The following is a 23,009-nucleotide window of genomic DNA, read 5'->3' as shown; positions in this document are numbered from 1 at the left end:
GATAGAAGTACTGATTGTACAGATAGGAATGCTATGAGTCTGAGGAAGAAGGCTGACAACTAGGAGATTTCCAGCATCATCATTATTTCCTCAGATACAGCTGCACCTGAAGCTAATGTGCCCTTGACTCCTCAGTTACCTGGGTTAATAAATCCCCTTCTTGTCTTAGGTTAAAACTAAGTTATGCTTTTTTTCTTTTGCTTTTCAAATAAAAGATTTTTGACTGATAAATTATTTAAAAGTAATTTTCTAAAGCTAGTGAAGGAATGCTACATCTGTAACCTAGGTGAAAACAAAAAGATATATTTCCACTTTTTCTCCATTTCTTCTTCCTTTTCTCAACAAATAGACCATTTTTTCTACTTGGCTGTCTTGTCAAGTGGCACCCATTAAATAATACAAACAATAAGACCATCTGATCCTATGACTGTTATGCCAAAGCCTTTGCACCAAAACCTTAAATGAAAATCATCCCATTCAAGTCAGCTCAGAACTGGTTTCAGATTTTTGTCATGAACTGGGACTTTGTGGAAAGCTAAGTAGTTCACTTTCCCAATTAAGGACACTGCTAGGTGTGGCTGTATTCTCTCTGAGTGGCTAAAGGGAGGGAGGGAGAGTAATCCGAGATGCATTTAAACTCATCAAAAAATGAAATATCAAGTCCAGGTAATTTTCCTAAGTGGTAAAGTGACTGAGACACATGAACTTCAAATTCTATTATAAATCCCCAAAGGGAGTCAGAGACAAAAGTAGAGTTAGGACCTGTTATGGTTTGGATGTGAGGTGTCTCCCAAAAGCTCACATGTGAGACAATGCAGGAAGGTTCAGAGGAGAAATGACTAGGTTGTAAGAGTCTTAACCCAATCAGTGAATTAATCCCTCATGGGATTTATTGAAGTGGTTGGGTGTGGCTGGAGGAGATTGGAATTGGGGTGTGCCTTTGGGGTATTATTTTGTATCTTCTTCTCTCTCTCTTCTTCTCTCTCTTCTCTCTCTTCTTTCTCCTCTCTCCTCTCTCCTCTCTCCTCTCTCCTCCCCCCCCCCCTCTCTCTCTCTCTCGACTAAGACCTCTGAAACCGTAAGCCCTCAAATAAACCTTTCCTCCTCTACAAATTGTACTGGTCAGATCCTTTTAGTCACAGCAGCAAAAAACCTAACACAGAATCCAAGTCTGAAAGAACCTTGCCTAATTTCTTTGTCAGCAAGCACTGCAACTGCCTTATGGAATTCACCATGTGCACAGTCGTGCTCATTCATTTACTCATTAACAAACAGGTTGATCTCACCTTCTCTGGGCCAGGAGTTGAGTAGGGACCAAGAGTAAGACATGGTTCCCAGAACATCTTCAATAAGCTCACCATTCATCAGAGAAAACAGACACATGCAAAATGTGTAAATATAATGAAGATATGAAAGAGGTATTGTGAGATAGAAGGTCAGGGAAAGAGGTCAGGGAAAACTTCCTGGAGGAGAAGAGACATGAACACAGTCTGCAGTGTTATTTTGGTGCTTCTGAGAGTTGGGGAGATAAGACATGATTCACATAAATAACAATCAGTAATGCAAAAGAGTATGCTGTTAATTGACATGTATTTTCTAAACAACAGCTATCACAGGAGTTCTGTAAGGGCTACAGTAACAGGAACTATAATATATGCTTAACATATCTGAATTCTTTCAACCCCCATATGAACTACTAATAGATTTCTAGATGAAGAAATCATGTATTCAAAAAACAAAACTGTCCAACTTTATAAATGTTAATGACAAAATTCAAACAGGTTTTCTCATTCTTCTGACTTCTCAGTCAGTACTCTGCTGCTATGTCTTGCTTCAACTCTGAGAATAACTCAAAGGGGAAATCATTTTGATAGTGTCATGGAGTGTATTTCATTGCCCCTATTAGTGACCTGAGACATAAAGTTAAATTGCCTTTCTACTATTTAGAATTCTACCCAGAGAGAAACCTCAACAACAATCCTACAATTTCAAACATCAACCAGGTTTTCTCACCATGAAAGAAACAAAAGATGGTCATGATAACTTGCCTGCCAGTAAGCCCACCTGGCTATCATTCAAACAGGAAAACTGGTCGGGGCCAAAAGCCTCAAGCAACAGATGGCCCAGCAGCCAACACAGGCATGCGATTGCTGGTAAGTGCTCCTACAGCAGGATCACCATACCTAGCACCTCTGGGTTCTTGCCACCTTGAATGCTTTGTTTCCCTATTACTATTTTAAACTCAGTACACTATTTTTGCAGCTCCAGCAGAGAAGCCGGCTTGTTGATTCATTCTCCTGGGCTACCATTACGTAACCACATGACTATGAAACCAGTACAACTGGCCACAGGTTGTCAAGAATGCATTTAGAGGAAAAGGTGAAGATCCAAGATGATTATTTAATGAGACAGAAGCCTCTAGAATCCTTGAGCTCCTATTACCTTAATATTACTAATGCTAATAAGACTAATACTATGTGCCTGCCACACGGAAGTGCTAAATAAACCCATGTTTATTGAATGAATGAATAAATGAATGAGTTCCTTATTTGGTTTCATAGTATTCTTTAGAACCAAATGCAAAAAAAAAAAAAAAAATCACAGTAGTAATGTAAATAAAATTATGAAAAAGTAAAAGAAATAAAAATCAGAAAATAACATATACTTAAAAATGTTTCATTAAGGCAACTAGCCAATATACCAAGAGAACAACTTAATATGTAAATTTAAAATGGAGTTTGAATTTAATAATCAGGAGGATATTTCTACCCTGGAAACAAGTGAACAGTTCCATTAATTTATGCCTTCAGGGGTCACTGAACAAATATCATGGAGTTGGTGATTTAAAAGCTCCACACTCAAGGTAAGAACATTCAAAGCTGGAGTGACTGAGGAAATCACTTCCAGATTTGGTATTGCTGCAATCTTGGAACAGTATTACCTCAGTTACAAGAAACTTGAGTCTCATTCCTCCTCAGTATTGCTCAATCTGTGTATAAGCTGAACCACTATCAGCACTCTCTTGAAGTTTTACCCTCTTAAATGACTATTCAAAGTTTATGCATTAGTATTTTATCAAGATAAAAGACCGGTTTTCCCAAGATTTGAACAAAGAACAGTCTAGAAAGATAATCCCTAGGTTTAAGAGATAGCTAATCAAGTGATCCCAACTCTGTTTTCCTGACATTAATTCTACCATTCCTCCCTCAGTTTTTCTTTTTTCTTTTTTTTCCCCCTAACTTAGAACCATCTCTGCTACCCCAGAAACATGGGAGAACAGAGAGAGAAGACAAGGCAGGATGAAGTGTCCCGGGGAAAAATTTCTGATGTCTCTCCCAGGTGGGGGCAGAGAGACTCCTGGTGGATCCAGATGGGCTCCTTAGAATCTGTGTGAAGTGTGAGTCAGTTTGCACACCTCACTCCTGCAGTTGTTTGAGTTCACACCTGACTGATGACCACCCTATGAGGTCAGGATGCACAGGGCTCAGTCCTCTGGCTGCCCATCAGTGTGGTCTCTCTCGGCTCTCCATTTTCACTGGAGTCACTTGTTTCTGAATCTTGTACATTTTTGCTCTCCTTTCTTTGGAGCCACACTGAAGCATGGCATGCAACAACAACACAGTTGTTGAATGCAGGTGATCCTCCTAGTCACCCCCTCCAGCCCTTGCTTTTGTCATGGGTATGGGCTGTGGGCCCACCATAGGGTTGCCCTGTGGTGGGGAGTTTTCTTCTGATCTGGACCTGGGGAGCACTTGCTGCTCTCTGATGTGTCCCCACTGATCCTCCAGGAATGAGTATGGAGAACTCCCATACTCCCAGGTCATACTGGGAAACTATGCTGGGCGTAGAGGTCCTTATGTGCAGAAAGCAAAGACCTTTCTTACCCTGGCTCAGGCATGGGTGCCCCATGATTTTCTCTATTGTTGGCTCTGCCTGGGGTACACAGTCACTATTATTTGATTGATGGGGCTTCCTACTTCAGCAGAAGCATGCAGGGGGAATGTCAAACCATGCCTGCACCATCTGTTCCTTCAGTTGCTTAGTGGTGGTCCCCTTAAATGGGGACCTTTCTGTGACCATAAAATACAGAATGACACTCATGTCCCAGACATCCATCAGGAGGCCCTCATATTGTTGCCTCTGGATGACTTCGGGGGCAAGGTACAGGAGTCTGCCCCAGAACTTGTTCAGCTCTGCCCAGCGAAGAACCTGGTGCTCAGGGCAAAGTCAAAGAGTTTGATGTTGCCTCTGGCATCCACGAGGATGTTCTACACTTTCAGGTCTGGTGCCCAGTGTCTTCCTCATTGCAACTGCAAACAGCACATGAAAACTGCCTCAACAGTCTCTGGGTCTCCTCCTCCTGCATACCACCAGCCTCCTGGACGTGAAGCCATAGCTGTCCTCCACCTGCATGCTCCATGATGACGTAAATATTTTCAATGGTCTCAATGACCTGAAAGAGCTGAATCACATTTTGGTGTTCCATGGCCATCAGCATATCCAGTTCAAATAGGATAGAGAAGTTCTCCTCTACCTTTAGCAGGACTGCCACCTCTGTCCCAGTGAGGAGAAGGCAGGTTAGTTTCACCCCCTTGCCCAATTTCCCTCAGAACATGATAATGGTCTGTGAAGGTTGTCTGCTGGCAGGAGCTGGGCGCCTGCAGAACTACACTACTCTAACTATGCTGACTATGCATCCTAAGTAGGAGGATCGACTAAAGATGCTAACTAAAATAATAACAGTAACAAATCAAAAAAAAAAACAAACAATTCAAATAAAATGATATCAAAAGACTACAATCGCCAAGCACCAACCACCAAACCAACTAAGCATCTAGGAGTCTGACAGTTCATCACCAAGAGCTTCTATACTTATAGACAAGGACACGGCTGCAGCCACAGGCTTATATAGCTGTGTTTGAAATTCACTACAATGGTTCCTTGTCAGAGTAAGGTTGAGTCATTTCTGAACATAACTGCCAGTGGTCATCTCACTTTTTGGATACCAGGACCTTTTCAACTCTCATAATAAGAAAGGACTCTGGAAGCTTTTTGCTTCTATGGGTTATGGAAATTGATATTTACTTGTTGAGAAACTAAAATTTGCAGGATACTTCAATGGTCTTTTCACTTTGAGTGTGAAAACCAGCAAGAACTTTTTTTTAATTTTTAGTACCAGAGATTGAACTCAGGGGTGCTTAACCATTGAGCTACATCCCCAACCCTTTTTATTTATTTATTTATTTTTATTTTGAAACAGGGACTCACTAAGTTGCTTAGGGCCTCACTAAGCTGCTGAGGTTGGCCTGGAACTTGGGATCCTCCTGCCTCAGCCTCCCAAATTCCTGGGTTTATAATCATGTACCACCAGGCCCAGTTATAATAACTTTCAACTTTTAAAGACCTCATTATATCTACATTCAAGGTATTCAATTCCTTTTTCTTCCAACTCAGAATGATTGATGTCAAAGGGATGGTAGCACTTCACTCATATTGCGATATTGTAACAAAATGCTCTGTTCCCTAAGATGCTGTAGAGCACAATATTAATGTCTATGGGGTTGAGAGAGAGCAAGCATTCATCAGGTAGAAACCCTGGAATGTAAAAGTCATTGATGTATTCAAAGTGACAAAGGACAAAAAGTGGAAGCCAAGAATCCTAGAACCAGCAAAAGTGTCCTTCCCATAGAGGGGGAAATGGAGGTGTTCCCAGATGCTTCTGTCATTTTGTGCTGCTATAACAAAACACCTTAGTCTGGGTAATTTATTAACAAAATAAATTGTCTTCCTGTATCCAGAGACAGGTAAGTCTAAAGTCAAGCACCTTGCTGCTATATCCTCACATGATGGAAAGGGCAAAAGCATTGGACTCATTCCCTTAAGATCTATTCTTTTTTCTTCTTTTTTGACATACTAGCAATTGAACACTGGACCTCAGGCATATTAGGTAGTGCTCCACTACTGAGGTACATCCCCAGCACTTTTTATTTTGAGACAGTGTCTTGCTAATTTGCTCAGGCTGGTTTGAACATGTGATCCTCCTACCTCAGTGTCCCAAGTGATGTGTATGTGTCACAATCACATACACACATATGCATGCATACACACTCACATAGACTCACACACTCACCTACATATACTCACATACACACATCCATACACACACACCCTTATACACTCACACACATTCACATAAATTCACACACACACATATAGACTTGCAACCCTACTCACATACGCTCACACACTCTCATTCTTAAAAATTCCTGAAGAGCAGATGAAAAGCACTATTCCTGAATATATTAAGTCAAAGAGAAAGATTCCTTGTCTCATAACACATTGTTAATGGAAAAAATAGTATTATGAAATAAATATACAGTATAACACTAGAGCTATAAATATGGTTAAATAGAATCTGCAGGTATGTGCTCCAAAATGTTAACAATGCTTATTTCTGGGGGGTGAAACTGTGTGTGGTTTTTATTTTTTCCTTTCTGCTTCTCTGTATCTGCCAAAGTTTTAAACAGTGGGCTTACATTTCCTGTTTCATTGAGAAAAAGAAAGTTAAATCAATGGGAGTTCTCTAATCTCTTTTTCTAGGTTTTCACACACATAAGATGAGCTAAAATTTTAAGATTTTACTAAAAATAAAGCGAAAAAAGAAATAGTAAAAGCTACAATATACTACATAAAAACAATTCACAAAGTTTTCTGACTTTACCGTAGCAAATGACAAGTCCTCCAACCCACGCTACATTCAGTTTCTCAAGTCCTCCTCACCCCTAAATGCCTGGTGTGGTGTCAGAACAGAAACTGGATCCAGATTTGTGCCTCTGGACGCTGACCTGCCCCAGTGGCAGGGGTCACCCTACTTCTTGTCATCTGTGAGAGGGCCACCCAGGCTTTCTCCCCTCTGCTGACAAGACCAAAAGGCCCTTTCCTCTTGCTGCTAACCAAGGGCTTCCCATTCGGTCCCTCTAGGAATAAAGAGTATAAGCCATGCTTCTTCTCCAACTCAGAGCTTGGAGAAGCCATGAGGAACGAGCTCATCCTTCAAATCCATCTCACTCTGCACACAAGGACCGGCCTTGTTCATCCCATGCCCCATCACACGACAGACCTTTAGCACCTTGGTTCTCAGAGCATGGTCCGAGGCCCCTGAGGGTTGCCGAAACCCTGTCAGAACATATGCAAGGTCAAAATTATTTTCATAATAATACTAAGTCTACATTTTTCTTTTTCACTCTCACTCTTTTATGAGTTTCCAGAGGCTACATATGTCATAACAGATCAAATGCAGAAGTTTATATGGGAATCCAATCCTCTGCTATTAAGCTAGATACTAGACATTTGCAAGACATAAAACAATGCCATTTTCTATTTTTATGGTTATGGAAAATACAGTTATTTTTCTTTTAACATGGAATGAATTCATCATTGTTATTTTTAATAAATTCAATAAATATTTCCAAGTTTTCTCAACAGTAATTTCTGTAATGGTAAATATTAATAGATATGAATTACATATATGAAGGCTCTTTGATGTCCTCCATAATTTAAGACTACAGGAGATCCTGGGACCAAGACATTTGAGAACCTAGAACATAAGAATGATGCATAGGAAGTCCCAGTGCCAAAAGAAAAAAAAAAAAGACACAGACGAAGCCTTATATGCCACTTAGCAGAGGAGTTAGGAGCTTTTAATATAATCCTATCTAATGCCCCTCTCATCCTATTCATCCTACTCCATGAGATTGGGTCTACTGAAGCATCACCATCAGGTTGCTCCTCTTCTACTCATCTCCTCCCCCCCAACACACACACACAAATACCAAAAACCATAGCAACCTTGGAAAAGTAGATATTTCCACAGGCCTTGAGTCCTAACACTTAAGGAACTCAGTTTTCTGTCTCTAATGTTCCTCTCCCTCTTCAGCATCCTCTACAAATATATGTGAACTCTCTATTCTAACCAGACAGTTGTTGTAATCCATGTATTCTACTTCCGTGTGACAGTGACCCTCATGGCCTAGAATACTGATACCCCTCCTCTCGAATATCCAACTTCAGTCTGTCCTGTGAGGACCCTTTAGGAACCCACCCCCTCTGCTGAAGGTTGCTGTGCTCAACCCTTCTTCTCCAGACTTCTACACCTATAGTATTTATTGTTTTGATTTTTTGGAACTTCCTTCTATGATTATCTGTTCATAAAAATGGGTATCTCACCAAATATGGTGGTGCACATCTATAATCCCAGCAACTCAAGAGGCTGAGGCAGGGGGATCACAGTTTTGAGGCCAGCCTCAGCAACTTAATGAGACCCCTGTCCTGTGTGAAGTCATTCATGGTTATCAGAATCAGGCTTGACTGAGCCATGGGATACATAGTTCTGACTCCCAGGAATTGGCAGTCATAAGAGACTGTTTCAGATAGTCTGGGGTGGGTGACTCTGTACAGAGGAGGCTCACCCTTGAGGAAATGCTAATTCTGGGATGACCTGCTACAGCAGATGGCTTCCCCAACTCCACCCCATCCTGTTCCTCACAGAGTAAGCTCCTCCTGGTCCCCCTTTACCTGTGCAACTATAAATAAAGGGAAGGTGGGCTTCTCATCTTGTTAGAGGTCTGACCTTGGCATGGCCCAATCTGTCAACACCCCCTTCCATTTGAAAAGATAATTGGCTCTTGTGTTTATTTGATTAAATAAGTTTCTTAGTGATTAATCGATAGCCAGCACCATCCTCTGACAGAAACCCTTTCTCTCATCCATGCTGAATGTGGCAGAATCCTCCTTACGCCTTTCTCAAAATAAAAATAATAATAATAATAAAAGTTGGGGATGTAGCTTAGTGGTAAAGCACCCTTGGGTTCACTTTCCACATATCCTCATCTCCAAAATGGGTATTCTTCAGTAAGATCATAAACATTGAGAGAAGGTACTTCTTCCTTCTTATGTCTTTCTCAAATCCTAACAAGGCTTTGGACACAAAAGATGCTCTATGTATAAAAACTCACTAATGTGATAGATTAAGCAAAGAGGGTGCATAAAAAGAGATTTAAAAATAGCACTTACTGTCTAAGTAGAATTCTTGGAAATATAGTCAATAACCTGAGAGTCATTTACCAGAACCTCTGAAGAGCTGAATTTACAGTCACAAGGTTTTCTGCTCATTCTATGAATGTCTCCAAGAATCAGTTCAGTGTGGCCCTGATACTACAAATGTAGTAATGTAAGCTAATGTTGACACCAGTGCTTCCAAGTTGACCTAGATATATAGTAATGGAGAAAATCAAGTCTAAATGAGGAGAACAAAATCTGGAAAAATTCAGAAATCAAGAGTTAAAAAAAAAAAAACTTCAATATCTTTATTATTTCCTTTTACTCAGACAAAACATGGGTAAAATTTCCACTATTTCTTTTCTACAACTTTTAAAATTTATTTGTTTGCATCGAAGAAAGGAATTTCTTGTTTACCCTTGACTTAAACAAGTTAATTTGATTAATTTAGAAAGTTGTCTTGTAATAAAAGTATTGTTTAAAAGATCAAAATTATTTATCAAGCAAATAAGTATTCAGTTATTCAGCAAATATTTCCTGAATTCCAACTATCTGCTAGACAGTATGCAGTTAGGTGAATTCAGAGGTGATAGGGTCAAATACAGTCTCTCACTTCACAGGTCTTACAGGCTATTAAAGGATTCATTTAAAAAATAATTATACCATGGTCTGCTACAAGTTACGTAGGATCCATGAGTGGGAAGAAGACCATGTAATTAACTACTCTCAGGTAATGGGATTTTCCAAGTTTTTCTAGAGAAAACAACATCTAAAATGAGATGTGCAGGAAGAAGAAATAGAAATAAGGTTGAAGACATGGGATAAGGGCAGATGCCACAAGGTCCTGTACTGGGAAGTCATGTGAAAATGGAGGCATGCTCAGCTTTGCATCTTAATGATACAAGTTGGACAGAAATGTGGTGGATAGAGAGAGCTGGAGGCAACACTGCATGTAGAGGGCAGCAGCAGCCATGTGGCGGGGACATTTGAGCATTCACAGTATGCCAGGCACTAGGGAAAATGGCTAGTTACATAATCTGATTTCATCTCCACTACAATCCCACTAAGTAGTTAAATTTTCTTCATTACATGAAAGAGAATATTAGAGTTTAGGGATTAAATAAAAGATATTTAAAAGTTAATCTAGTAAGATGTGCATTTGATAAAGGAGGAAGAGAAGAAGCAGAAGAAGATGGAGGAGGAGGAAGAGGAGGTAGAGAGAAAATGAAGGGAGGGAGGAAGGGAGGGAAGGAGGACAACATCTAGTTGTCTCAGACTAATCCATGGTGTAGATGGTGATACATATCTCTGAGGTGGGCAAAACAGCATTACCAGGTTTTCATGGAGAAAGAGATGGAGTTGCTGAGTTCTGTCTGGGACAAGTTTAGACTTGATGAGTTGGGGAAGTGGGTAGAGTCAGACATCAATCCACCCTGAATGTCCAAGGTTCAATCCAAAAGAGAAATCTGAACAAGACACCCCATGTAGAAAGCAGCCATACAGAAAACCTCAATCATAAGAGTGACTGAGGGTGTAGCAATGGCATATAAAGTCAAAAGAAGGTGGGCTTGAGATGGAACCCTGAGGAACACAAATAATTAAAGAAAGAGCAAAGGAAATCTAAACTGAAAGCCAGCAGCCACAGAGGCAATCAAAAAGCAGAGTTGCAAGCAAAAAAAGGATACTTCATACTTGAACCTAGTTGGCATCCTCAAAATTTACAGAGGTAAGGCAAGGCGTGAGAAACACTTATTATGTTTAACAATAAGAAGGTTCTGGGTGACCTTGTATAGGATAATTTCCAGGAAGTAGTGGGAGAAGCCCAATCACAATGATACAAGGAGTGACCGTGGGGTAAGGAAATAGGCATTTAAACGCAGAAAGTTAGGCACAAAGACCAGGAAATATTGTGGGGGCAGCGGGGTGGTGGAGAACTAAGGATTCAAAGTTGGAATGTCCCATATCCCAAACAAATCTGGGTACTTGGCCTGATCCTTACCTAAACAATTTACTTGTACCTCATTTTCTCAGGAAGCCGATATGTTGTAACTCTCATAAAATTGTTTTGCGTAGTAAATGTTCATAGCAGAAAATATGAAAGGTTGAAAAAATAGCTTGTAAATGAATTAATACTGGGTTTCAGAGTTAGCTGTCCATAATTATTGCAAGGAGAGCTTCAAAAGGGCAAAGAAAATATTTTTTTTCTTTTTTTTTTTTAACTCAAAAAGACAGTAACATCAGCAGACAACACCTTCCTGCCTCAAATCAGTGTACAGTTCCCAGGAGTTTCAAGAAACTGACATCAGATTCACCTTAACCTCCAGGCACTTTCAAATGAGCAAGTGAGCTAACCTCTCCAGGGGATGGTATTCTTCCCATGAGAAGCAACCCCAGAAAGACACAGGTTCTGAAGTCAGTCACGCTGGGGTGGAATCCTCGCTCTCCCACCTGTAATCTAACTTAGTTATCTAGCCTATCTGAGGCTGGGTTTCCTCCTGGGAATAAGAGTCTTTTCCCCAGGGGACTACAAGTAGTGGGATATAAAGAAGGAAGCACTAAGCACAATACCTGGCACATAAGAACCTCTCCATAAATGTTAGCTATTATTCCTTTAAGAAAAAGACCAGCTTCCTCTGCTTCAGTGAAGGCATTGCCCATGACATTTACATAAATGGCAATCATTCCAACATTAGGAACAGAGCCAGTGGTTAGCTCTTTATATTACTATGTGTAGGTGAAGTAGCCAAAGAACATACCTAAGTTCTGAGACCCTACTCCTAAAGAAAGTGCAGTGCATCATGATTCCACATACAAACTCAACTACCAGATACCATCAATAGCATGCAACCCTCAACAAAAAGGTCTTGTATTTTATAGCACATATAACCAATACCAATATAAAACGGACTGTTACCCAACTCAGAATAAACCTACTCATTTTGCTGGCCCCTCCATTTGAACTTTGGCCTAATTTTCTCTTTCCCTGCCCTTGAAGGCCACATCTGTCTTCTTTTCCCAGTTCTCCCACCTGTTTTCCCAGTTAACAAGGTTCAGCTGAATAGGGAGGGTCCTGGATTCTTTAGCTAGGAAAATCCATATCAAGATTTATATCGATTTTAAAGTGTATCTAAATTAAAACCACAATTCTATCCTTCTAGAAATATAATATGAATCTTAGTCACTCACATTTTAGTAATAATGTGAATTTTGGAAAGAAATAACAAAACAGTCAGTTCCTACATATAGTCTCAGAAGTTCTGGGAGAAAAGGAATATGTTTCAATGCATATTCAAATACTAAAATTATTTCGCTTGGGTCCACACCTAGGGTAACATTTTCAGGAATGTATTACTAGTATTTGATGAAAGAGAAGCCTTCCTCAAGGTGAGAGTCATCAAGGAAACGAAGTCACTGAATTTTTCCTGTCATTAATTCCTGCTGTTTTTTATAGCTGTACTTTTTTCTGACTCTAAGGTGCTCAGTTCTCCAATCAAAGACAATTTTGCTAAGGACATCACACCAAGTAACATAGTATTATGATGATAATAACCATATATAAAGCACATAATTTAAACCAGACATGATGGTAAGTGTTTTACATGCATTGTCTATTTTCTTATTTATTATATGAATACAGGTATTGAGGGAAAAAAACTTACACTTTTATTGTTAATTCATGTAACACACTAAATATATTAGTGCCTAAAACATAGTAAATGTTCCATGGATGTTATTATTGTTCTTTTTTCCTTCAAACAATCTTCCTATGAGTAAGGACCATTCATTTCAATTCACAGATGTGAAAACTAAGAATTAAAGAGATTAATTTGCTTGCCTGTGACTCAATAAACTAATAAGTGACAATTAAATTTCAGCCCAGGTCTGTCTGATTCTAGAGGCCAAACTGTTAACCATTATCCTGTATTCTCAATACAGTTGGACATCTAAGAAACTCATCAAATAAAGTAATGACAAATCTGGATTATTTTTGAACTAGATTCATAGAACTTTTAAGGCTTTAAAAGCTTTATCAATGCTTGCTTAATTTTTCCCCCTAACTGTTCGGTAATTTAAAAATTTTAAATAAAATTTTTTTAAAAAGATTAAAAGCCAGGGTGTTCAATATTTGAAAGGCACAATGCCACTTTTCAGGTAAATAAATACCTTTGATCTAGATTCAGATATTTTTGTTTTTGTTCTCCTTAAACTTCAGGCCAAGAAAAACAAAAGAGGAGTTTTGGAGGAGATAGGAACTGAATTAAACAAGGCTCCATTCTGAAGTTTTTCTATGCTCTCAAATCCCAACATCACAAAGGTAATTCAATGATAGCTTCACTTCTTTATAAATAAATCTCAAGACTCAGCAAACCTATTTCATTACTGAAACTGACAAGAGAAAAAGTGTGAGAATAAATTAATTTGTTTTAATTACAAGCAGGAATCTGTTAACTGGAGTTGGAAATGGGAAAACCCTCTGAAAACTACATAGTTTCTAAGATTGTCCAGAGTTTAGTAACATTTTGTTAAATGTTGCATTGTAAATGATCCCAATATTAGCTGATTGTACTTGGTGAGTGCACATCCTTTGAGGAAAATACCACACTTCATACAAGTAATTCACAAACTCATCAACCATCCAGCTGCCACACTGGGACTTGTTCCTCCCCACCCCTCTCTAAGAAGGTTGATCCTTCTCAACCTCAGGCCTCCTTTTCCACTTCTTTTCTTTTCTTTTCTTTTGGGGGTGGTGGTGGTGATGAAACTGAGGACTGAATCCAGGCCAATTTCTGATGCCACTGAGCTACATCTCTAGCCCTCTTTATTTATTCCAAGCCAGGGTGTCCCTAAGTCACCCATTCTGTCCTTGAATTTACAATCCTCTGGCCTTAGCCTCCCAAGTAGCTGGGATTACAAGTGTATACCACCACACGGATATTCCATTCCTATTTATGCTCTCAATTTTGTCCCCAACTCCTACTCCCCCAAAAGAAACTGCTAACATAGAGGATTTCAAAATGCATTAAATTTAAAGAAGATATACTAAAACTGCAGTCATAGGTTAAAAAATAGTGTGGAATTAACTAAAGGTGCCTATCAGCTCCAATACCTCTCAGGAGAGGTGAGAAATTCAATAAATGTGTCATTTAAAATCTATGCATATGGATTAAGTGTAAAAAGTATTAAATAATATTTAGGTTTATTGTGAATTTTATGCAAGTCAACTTAATGAAGCATGAGTTATTAGATTTAAAATTTTAGATAATAAATCAATCAAAATATATTTTTTAAAAAGTAATGGATTTTAGTGATGGGGAAACTAAGTGCCTGCTCCTCAATATCTCCCAGAAATCCAGAAGAAGCCGTGGAAAGTCCAACATCTACAAGTCTTCTACCTATCGCTTCTCCTTCCAACATCCCCAGAGAGAAATAAAGATCTATCCCTGTTAAGGAAAGGAGTTTACCAGGCTGGAGATATCACTCAATGGTACAGCACTTGCCTACTGTGTGAAGTCCAGGGCTCGAATGTCCAGCACTGCCAATAGTTAAGGAAAGAAACTTACCTCTCCTGATAGTGAGAGGGCTCAAACTCCCACCTGCAGCAAAGCCTCACCTGTAGGTGGAGCCACTGATTGCTACCAAGTACTGGCTCACCTGCTGCCACTCCTTGCTTGAGCTCATTTCCCCAGCACCTATGTACAACCACTTTCTCCAGGGTAGTGCCATTATCATGGGCATGATAAAGGAAGATTTCCACTGTATTCAACCAGAAACATTCCCTGGCAGAACACTTTTCAAGTCATAAAGAAGAACTATTGTTGCTCAAAATATTCTGAGAAAAAAAATTCCAAACGTGAGAAAGTATAAAAGAAAATTTCATTCTCTACAAAAAGAATTTACATAAACTCACAGGGAAATCCAGTTTGTGATTAACAGTACAGACATATTGGTATAAGCAGTTCTATTAATACATACATTTTAAAAATGAAACCAGATAAGTAGAATTGATTGAGTTGTAACTCTTCATAAGGCATTCTCAACCCAAAAGAGTCCTTTACCCTTCTAAAGTAGTGATCCATGTCAGCAGGTGTTCATTTGACAATTATGCATGGCCTTGTGATATGCCCTATGTTTGCTTTGGTGCTTACTTAGCTAATGAAGTTTGGCTATGAATACTTACTTTTCACAAGTTTCCATCTTTTATCCTGGTCCTATGAAAGGGCCTCTAGGACAGGACCAGTTGTCACCATTGTAGCCTTATAGATACAATCTGACCAAGCAATGGAGTCAGACAAGTAACTGATGTTGGCCACTTCTGTCCCTGCTTCAAAATCTGAGGTAATAATTGCTCAGGCTAGAAGAAGTATGCTCTTCTAGACTATGACCCAAAACAATACCCAGGACCTAGCGTTTAAGGTTGCCTGAGGTTCTACCTCTTACTTTGTGATACTGGATCCCTGACATAACCACTCTGTGCCACATTCTCCAAATGTGCAAATGAACATAATCATGGTACCTTTATCACAGGACTATTGTGAGTATAAAATGTAATAATACAAATAAGTTGGTTAAAAGAGTTAAGTCACATAGTAAAATGTTGATAAATCCTAACTATAATTATTTATGTTATATACAAAAGGATCCATGTGACACCCAGGACAGAGAATAAAGATGGAAGTTTAGGTGTTAGACATGAAAAGAATGAAAAGCACTTTCCTATACAGATCCCATTACACCTGGCATCAAGATAAACTAAGTTCTAGACACCACACAGTCAAATGACTCTTGAGTGTCCCTCATTTTCCCAAAGCCTTGAAACACAATCAACGCACTGTGCACAATCAACTTATGTGACAGTGATATAATAGCAGAATAGGGCCTTTGTCTTGGAGGACACTTGACAAGAGACCAAGCACAACCTCAGCCTCTGTGTCACCCTCCTGGTTTCTCACTTGGAAAAGCAGGTTGGAAGGCATTCCTAACAGGTTTTCTCCTAGTGTGTTTTGGCACATAAAGGCCAAAAAAGAAAAAATAAATAAAGACAGAATGATGTTCTTTATCTCCTCCATCCATAGTCAGTGCTGCCTGGAACCTTCCTCCATATGTCTGGCGTTGCCCCGGCCCCAGAAAAAATGTGCAACAGAGGACAATAAGCAATGCATAGAACTTGTACGTAGTGACCACACACATACACATGCACACACATACCTCTGTTTGCTTCATACCACTGTCCTCACCACCCATTGATCTGAACCAGGAGTCATCACTGTCTCTTCCCTTCTGACATTACAATGAAGAGGGATAATGAAGGAATAGATCTAACAGTAAATGCTAATTATAGACCAAAAACTGAAGATATAGCTGTGTTAGAACACTTGGTTGGCACGAACATTGCCCTGGGTTCAGTCTCAGCACCACAAAAATAAAAACAAATAAAAGATTGCAGTAGACAGTGTTTATCTTTGTTGCCTTTTGTATGTGCTTCATCCATGCCTACTACTCCAGAAGGCTCTGGAAGCAGAAGCTTTACATTACCTTCTGATTGTTTCCAACTGCAGTGGTCATTATGCCTCATGCAATCCACTGCTACTGCCTCCCTGGCTCCCATCTTAATGCACTACCTACGTTCCACACTCTCATGTCAGATTAATTTTTTGAAAACACAAGACACAAGTCTGATCCAATCAAAAGTATAATTCTATAGTACATTATAGTTACATGTGCATATGTCTTATCTCCTCCAATTATTGTAAAGTCATGTGAGAACCCAAGTTATTTTTTAAATGTTTTACTTGTTCTAATTTGTTGCACATGTCAGTAGAATGCATTTACACTTTTGACTCATCTTAAACTATCTCCATTCACTTATCAAAAAATTTCTAATGAGAACATCTTACGAACCAGTCACTACACCAACCCCTGAAGAGATGAGTCAGGATACTCCTTTCATATTTGTTCATAATCCACTGGGAGAGGAGGGAGGGGAGAGAGGAAGTATAGCTATGTAAGCAATAAAAAAAGGTAACAAAATTTATCCACATATTATAATATAATTGCAATATTTATTGTGTTATGACTGCACAGGCATCAATTAATACAGGATCACATAAAAGAGATTCCTACTAAATGCTTTAGCAGATCAAGAAAGTCTTCTCAGAAGCACTGATACCAGAGCATAAGCATGTATAAGTGAAGAACCAGGCACTATAAGCAGCCTGCTAAGATTGCAGCTGTGACTGCACACAGTGGTACACAACTGTAATCCCAGCAACTTGGGAGGCTGAGGCAGAGGATCACAAGTTCAGAGCCAGTCTCAGTAATTTAGGGAGGCCCTAAGCAACTAAGCAAGACCCTGTCTCAAAATAAAAAATAAAAAGGGTTGGGGATATAACTCAATGGTAACACTCCCTTGGGTTTAATCCCTAGTACCAAAGAAAGAGAAAGAGAAAGAGAAAGAGAGATTGCAGCTGTAGCAAAGGATAAGGCTTGAGAAATATACAGGGACCAGATTATAAAAGGGCTTTTCTTGAAATGACTGAAGTTTAGGGTTTGGGGTGGAGTTCAGCAGTAGAACACTGACCTAGCATGCATGAAGCCCAGAGGCCATAGGTTCCATCCCCAGCACTGCAAAAAAATTAAAAAGTGTTTGAAGTTTATCTTGAAAGGACTGAATTGTTTTAATAAGATGAGCGATATGATCAGATCTGTACTTCAATCATTCTAAATTAGAGTGCAGTAGTCAGTCAAAACATTTACTGACCATGTGAATAGTTAACTGACACTAGCGTAATAAAAACATTTCATGAACTCAGAAAACAGAGAAATCTGTGAATCAGTGCTGTTTGTGATGCTCCAAAAATGTTGAAAGGCAAAGTTTAACTGAACTTTTTTAAAGCATAGATTTTGATTAATTGATACAAGGAAAAGAAGAATGTTCTAGTTGAAGGCAGGAAAGGTCCAAGGAAGAAAAAGAGCTAAGAAGAGACTGAGCAAAAGTACAGGAAGTTTTAAAGGAGGGAATTGTTGAGTGGAGTGAGTGCCAGGCGTGGAAAGGTAGGCAGACACCAAAGGTGGAGGACTTTCAATGCCGGCATCAAGAACCTCCCCAGTGAAAAGACAGTTTACAGAGGGTTTTGGAAAGAAAGGATATTATATTCCTTGAGGAAGAGTTAATATAAATTCAAAGACATTAAAAGTAGGGTTCAGGCAATGGGGTGATCATAAAAATGTGAAAGAAAAAAGAATTCTTGCAGGGGGCAGCTGCAAAATACATGGCAGAAGAAGAAAGAGGACCCAGAAGACAAGTGTGAGGTGCAGGGAGGTGTGACACAAAGGTTGTCTCACACAGCAACCTGCCACCTGCTCCAGCATCCACACCTACCCTCCTGGGCACCAGATTATTTGAATGGAGTCATTCCCAGCAGCTTAGTGTGATAATTGGGAAATGGGGATCTTTCCTTTCATCAGGCTATTTAGCCAGTGTCACACAAAGGAATTTGGAGATAAGGTGTTTAAGAAAAGGAAATGAAGAAAAAGAATGATAAAAGAACTTTAAGCCCCCTGGTGGTTCAATTCCCTAGTCCAAAAAAAAAAAAAAAAAAAAAAAAAAAAACTCTGAACCAATAAAAGGCAGCGCCTAGGCAATTCTAAAAATCCCCACTTCCCCATCAATCCTTCTTGGTATTCTGACACTGGGTCTTCCCCCTGTATTCCAGACACTTCCCTAGACATCCAGACACTTCCCTAGACAACCCAGACCTATGCTGGTGGTCATGGGGGCCCCAGAGACACACTTGGCTAAAAAGGGTTCAGTCCTTTCTCTCTGTTGTTTGGGCTGCCTCTTATACCTCTTTGTGCCCTAAGTAACATAAGAAGCAAAATAATAAACTGGATTGTTCTACTAGCTCCAGTTTGAACTGAAGTCACTTTGGTTTCCCAAGGTGACAACTTAATAGTAGTTAGGAATACTGGAAAAAAAGAATCAGAAAAATTTGAAAACTATTTAATAAATCTCCAGAATTCAGTGGTCTATTACTTGACAGAAGTTAATCTAATGCCACGACCCTCATCCAGAAGAACACTGTCTTTTGAAGATAGATCTTGTAGAAGATGCAATAAATTTCTGGCCCATGGCAACAATTCTATTTTCTCAGGCTTTTTTAAAGTCAAAAAATAAATTTTTCACAATACAGTACAGTGTTCCCTATGGCAGGTGAGGAAACTAAAGCTGAATTCTTTGAAATACAAAAATGTTAAAAGGCCTTAAAGTGTTATTCTGAATTAGATGGTTTCATGCTAGAGTCCATAAGAAAATGCACTGGCTAAACTCCATCAGTTACCAGCAAATTAATGGATTCTTCAGGATTAACATTTCATTTGTCCTCCTTTAAACACTGAATTGTTGTTTTCATTAGGACTTCTTAGAACTTCAAATAGATGTTCCTTAGGCCTGATTAAGTGGTGAATTTTCCTTGGCTTCCCTTTGTGTACAAGTTAATTATGGGCTTTTTCCTGTCTCTTTTGGAGCCCACAGAAGTCATAATGAGAGTAGTTAAATAGGCAAACTTGAGAATGAGAAATACAGTGTTAATGTACATATAATTTATTTACTAAAACATCCTACCTGTTAATACAACGAGAAACATATCACTAGTACACTAAATAATTGAGACATATTTTCCAGTATCTTGGCAAGAGTGATTGGGGGTCTTTGACCCCCTTAAAATTCACCTCCAGCCACTGCAAGATAAGGATATCATTTAAGTTGAAACAGTGTGTAGGCCACAGATATGCAATTTCAAGTCCAGTCTCTAAGTTTCTTTCCAAGCATATGACTACACCTACTTAGAAATGCTGGAGTCCAGTTTCCCCTACTTGAAAAAGAACTCAGAAAATACTTCAGACCTTATTTGTTTTATTTTCTAAAATATCACATAGTATGTGAGCATTTCAGTCTTTCCAACACATCATTTCTCAGATATTAAACCAAATATAATGACATGCAAGAACTGGAATAATAAACAGGGTACTAAAAACATGCATAAGCAACCACAAAATCCTTCTGGATCAAAGACAGACTGCCTCTGAAATCCCTTGGCATCAGAAAATTCTATTTTTTGAGTATTATATATTTTAATTGGTGTAAAAAATAACAAAAAGAATACCAACCTATCTATAATGTTATTATCAAGGAATTTATCTGATAAAAGTTTCACTGTAATATAAGGTCTGATTCATTGGGAAATGTTATATTTCCAAGAATGGAGTATAGTATGCAGAATTTCCCAAACATCTTGAAAAATGTAAACTTTTCTAACAAACTATCATTGCCCTAAGTGACAAAAAAAAATGGAAAATACTACACTCTGCTACTAAAAAAAAATAAAATAAAAAAACCCAAAGCATTGATTTAACTGCATCTGTCCCCTTTCCCCGTAGAACCCAGGGTCTCCTACATGTTATGCAAGGGCTCTATCCCTCAGCTATACACACAGCCCCGCCAATGAATGAATTTTAATTGCTTCTAGGTCGTTGGAGGCTGCCCTTAATCTCAAGATTTCATCACATAACTACATAATATTATGTTTATGTACACAGAAATATGTTTTTTATTTTGAATGAATTTTAGAATCACTTATCCTAACACGACAAGAAAAAACCCCCTTCAAATCCAGTCTGACATAAACTAAACCACCAACTATGATCTTGGTTTCTTGGCATCCTCAGTTTCCTCAACTGTGCAACAGACTCTTCAGCTCTGAATACTTCATGTAATGTACACAGGACTCGGAACTACATCGTTTTTAAATGGGAGTGGTTACCCACCAACTGTTAATGCCACCCGGCAACTGTTAATGAGGGTGGCATGTGACATATTTTTTCTGCTGACTTTATGGAAAATTAAGAAAGCCGCTTTCTGGGAAGATTTAAGTACACCATTGAGATCTTAAGGAGAAGGAGAAGAAGAAGGATTTCTTCAGGTGTCTTCCCGCCCTCAACTACTTCATAAACTTTTCTATAACATGTTAAAAGCACAAGCCTCTGATCTCTCAGCTCATCAGACACAGAACTGCAACTTCTGGCTGTACTAGCCCTTTAAACCTGATTAACCAGCCAGATGTAGTGAAAATCAAGTGCCACCAATCAGTTACCGTCTCATACTTGAAAAACCTAAGTCCCTTCTCCTGCACTTTCCCCGCTAAAAAAAAAACAAAAAAAAAAAACAAAAAAAAAAAAAAAAAAAAAAAAAAAAAAAAAAACGGTTCGTAGACAAATGGAAATCTACGGACACCCACAGGACATTAGGGCAGCTCTGGGCCCGCGGTCGTACCTGGTTGAAGTGCAGCTGGCCCAGCTCCAGGACGCCCTTGCCGGGGGCAGCTCCCAGCTGCTCCAGCAAGAGCTCGAGCTGCGCCGCCGACAAACTCCGATTCGCGCCGAACAAGCTCAGCACATCCTCGCTGAAGGCGAACCCGGGCCCTTCTGCCGCCCCTCCGAGACCGGTGGCCGCCAGCAGCAGAAGACCGGCCACTGCCCTGCCCGGAGCCATCCTGGCCCAAGCTGCCCTTCGAGACGCGCGGGTGAACTGGTGTCGCCAAGAGTGGCCAAGAGTAGCCAAGAATGAGCCAGTCAGGCGTCTCCGCCCGTCAGAGTTAGCGTGGCGCGCGGCGCTCCTGCTCCTCCGCCGCCTTCGAAAGAGTAGCAGTACACGACCTTCGGGACATTGAAGTGGCAGCTCAGCCGGGGGGAAGCGATAGACCGAGTGGGCCCCCCGGGCCTCCTGGAGAGCCTGAGATAAAAGGGACAAAGGAGGACAGAGATAAAGGCCACCGAGCCACCGGCAGGCCAGCCCCAGGAGCTCTGTGTGGCCAGAGCCTCGAACGCCCGGCTGGGCATGGAGCCAGCTGCCCGGGAGCCCGGTTTGTAGAGGCCCCAGGATTTGCGCACAGTGTGGTGACACACGCTCCTCCCGGATATAAAGCCCCAAACCGCGTCACTCCTAGGAAGAAGTAAAACCACACCGACTGTAGAACACCATCTGTTCTTCCTGTCTTTATGCTTTATCCCCTCCGCAGCAAAGTTAGAAAGGTTGGGACGTGTAGTCAGTCCCCAAGGAGCTGCAGAAAACGGACCCTTCGGAGTCCCGGGGTTTGAGCGTCTGTCTACAGGACCCTCCCTCTCCTGGACTCTTTGGACTTGGCAAGTTAACAGAAAGGACTCTAGCCTCTCACCTCTCCTATCTGTCTCTTTCTGTCTGTGCGTCTTTCTCTTTGTGTGACTAGATCGGTGTCTTGAGTCTCACTCTCAGTTTCTTTCTCTCTCTCTCTCTCTCTCTCTCTCTCTCTCTCTCTCTCTCTCTCTCTCTCTCTCTCTCTCTCTCTCTCTCTTTCTCCTCTTTCCTTTTTCTCTTGTCCACTGGGAAACTCTGGGATTGGGTCCTACGCCCTTTACAGATAAGAGGAGGAGAGTCTAGTCCCCGCCTCTGTAGCTGTAGCACGTGGTGACACACTCCCCCAGGCTGAACTCCCCTGCGTGTCCACTCCGGGGCGCAGATCCGGTGCTCTTCGCTCTTCCTCCGCGCACTTCGGTCCAGCTCAGCTGTGCCCGCTCCCCTCCCTCGCCTCTGAGGGCTACCTGGATGCCATCTACATGCGGGAGTCACTAGCCCTCTTTCTGTTCTCAGTGACCCACCTCTTTGTTACCTTGATGAAAACAGCTTCCTGGAATGGAGTCTAGAGTCCTTACATTGTCTAAGAGATTAACAGGAATTGCTTTTTTGTCTCACTTCTTAAAATCAGAGGAGAAAGAGGAAACCCAATCTGTACAACCGTGGCGGGCTAGCTGAGCCAGCACTGCCCAAGCCGGCCCTTCCTGACGCCGTGAGGGATATCCGCCGATCAGAAGGAATGTTTATTTGTTCAGATGAGGTTCAAGAAAAACTGACTTGGGTGTGA

The 23,009-nt window shown here is 40.3% G+C and overlaps 1 protein-coding gene across 2 annotated transcripts in view; it reads right to left on the bottom strand.

The window, feature by feature from the left end:
* The window catches only part of Slc39a8 (solute carrier family 39 member 8), a 79,346-nt gene extending 56,902 nt beyond the window's left edge, over positions 1-22,444 (bottom strand). Inside the window, exons 1-2 of one of the 2 annotated variants that reach the window (XM_047567053.1) lie at positions 22,287-22,444; positions 21,386-21,844 (exon numbers count right to left, since the gene is read on the bottom strand). In XM_047567053.1, coding sequence (XP_047423009.1) covers positions 21,386-21,604 — 219 coding nt within the window. In that variant the 5' untranslated portion in view covers positions 21,605-21,844; positions 22,287-22,444. Of the gene's footprint in view, positions 1-21,385; positions 22,017-22,286 lie in introns of those variants that run through there. The other variant, XM_047567054.1, reaches the window with a different exon arrangement.
* Between the last annotated feature and the right edge of the window lie 565 nt (positions 22,445-23,009).

This window comes from Sciurus carolinensis, chromosome 10, assembly GCF_902686445.1.
Source record: "Sciurus carolinensis chromosome 10, mSciCar1.2, whole genome shotgun sequence".
NCBI classification, from domain to species: domain Eukaryota; kingdom Metazoa; phylum Chordata; class Mammalia; order Rodentia; family Sciuridae; genus Sciurus; species Sciurus carolinensis.
Note: the sequence above shows the minus strand (reverse complement) of the source record. Positions and strands in the feature narration are given on the sequence as shown.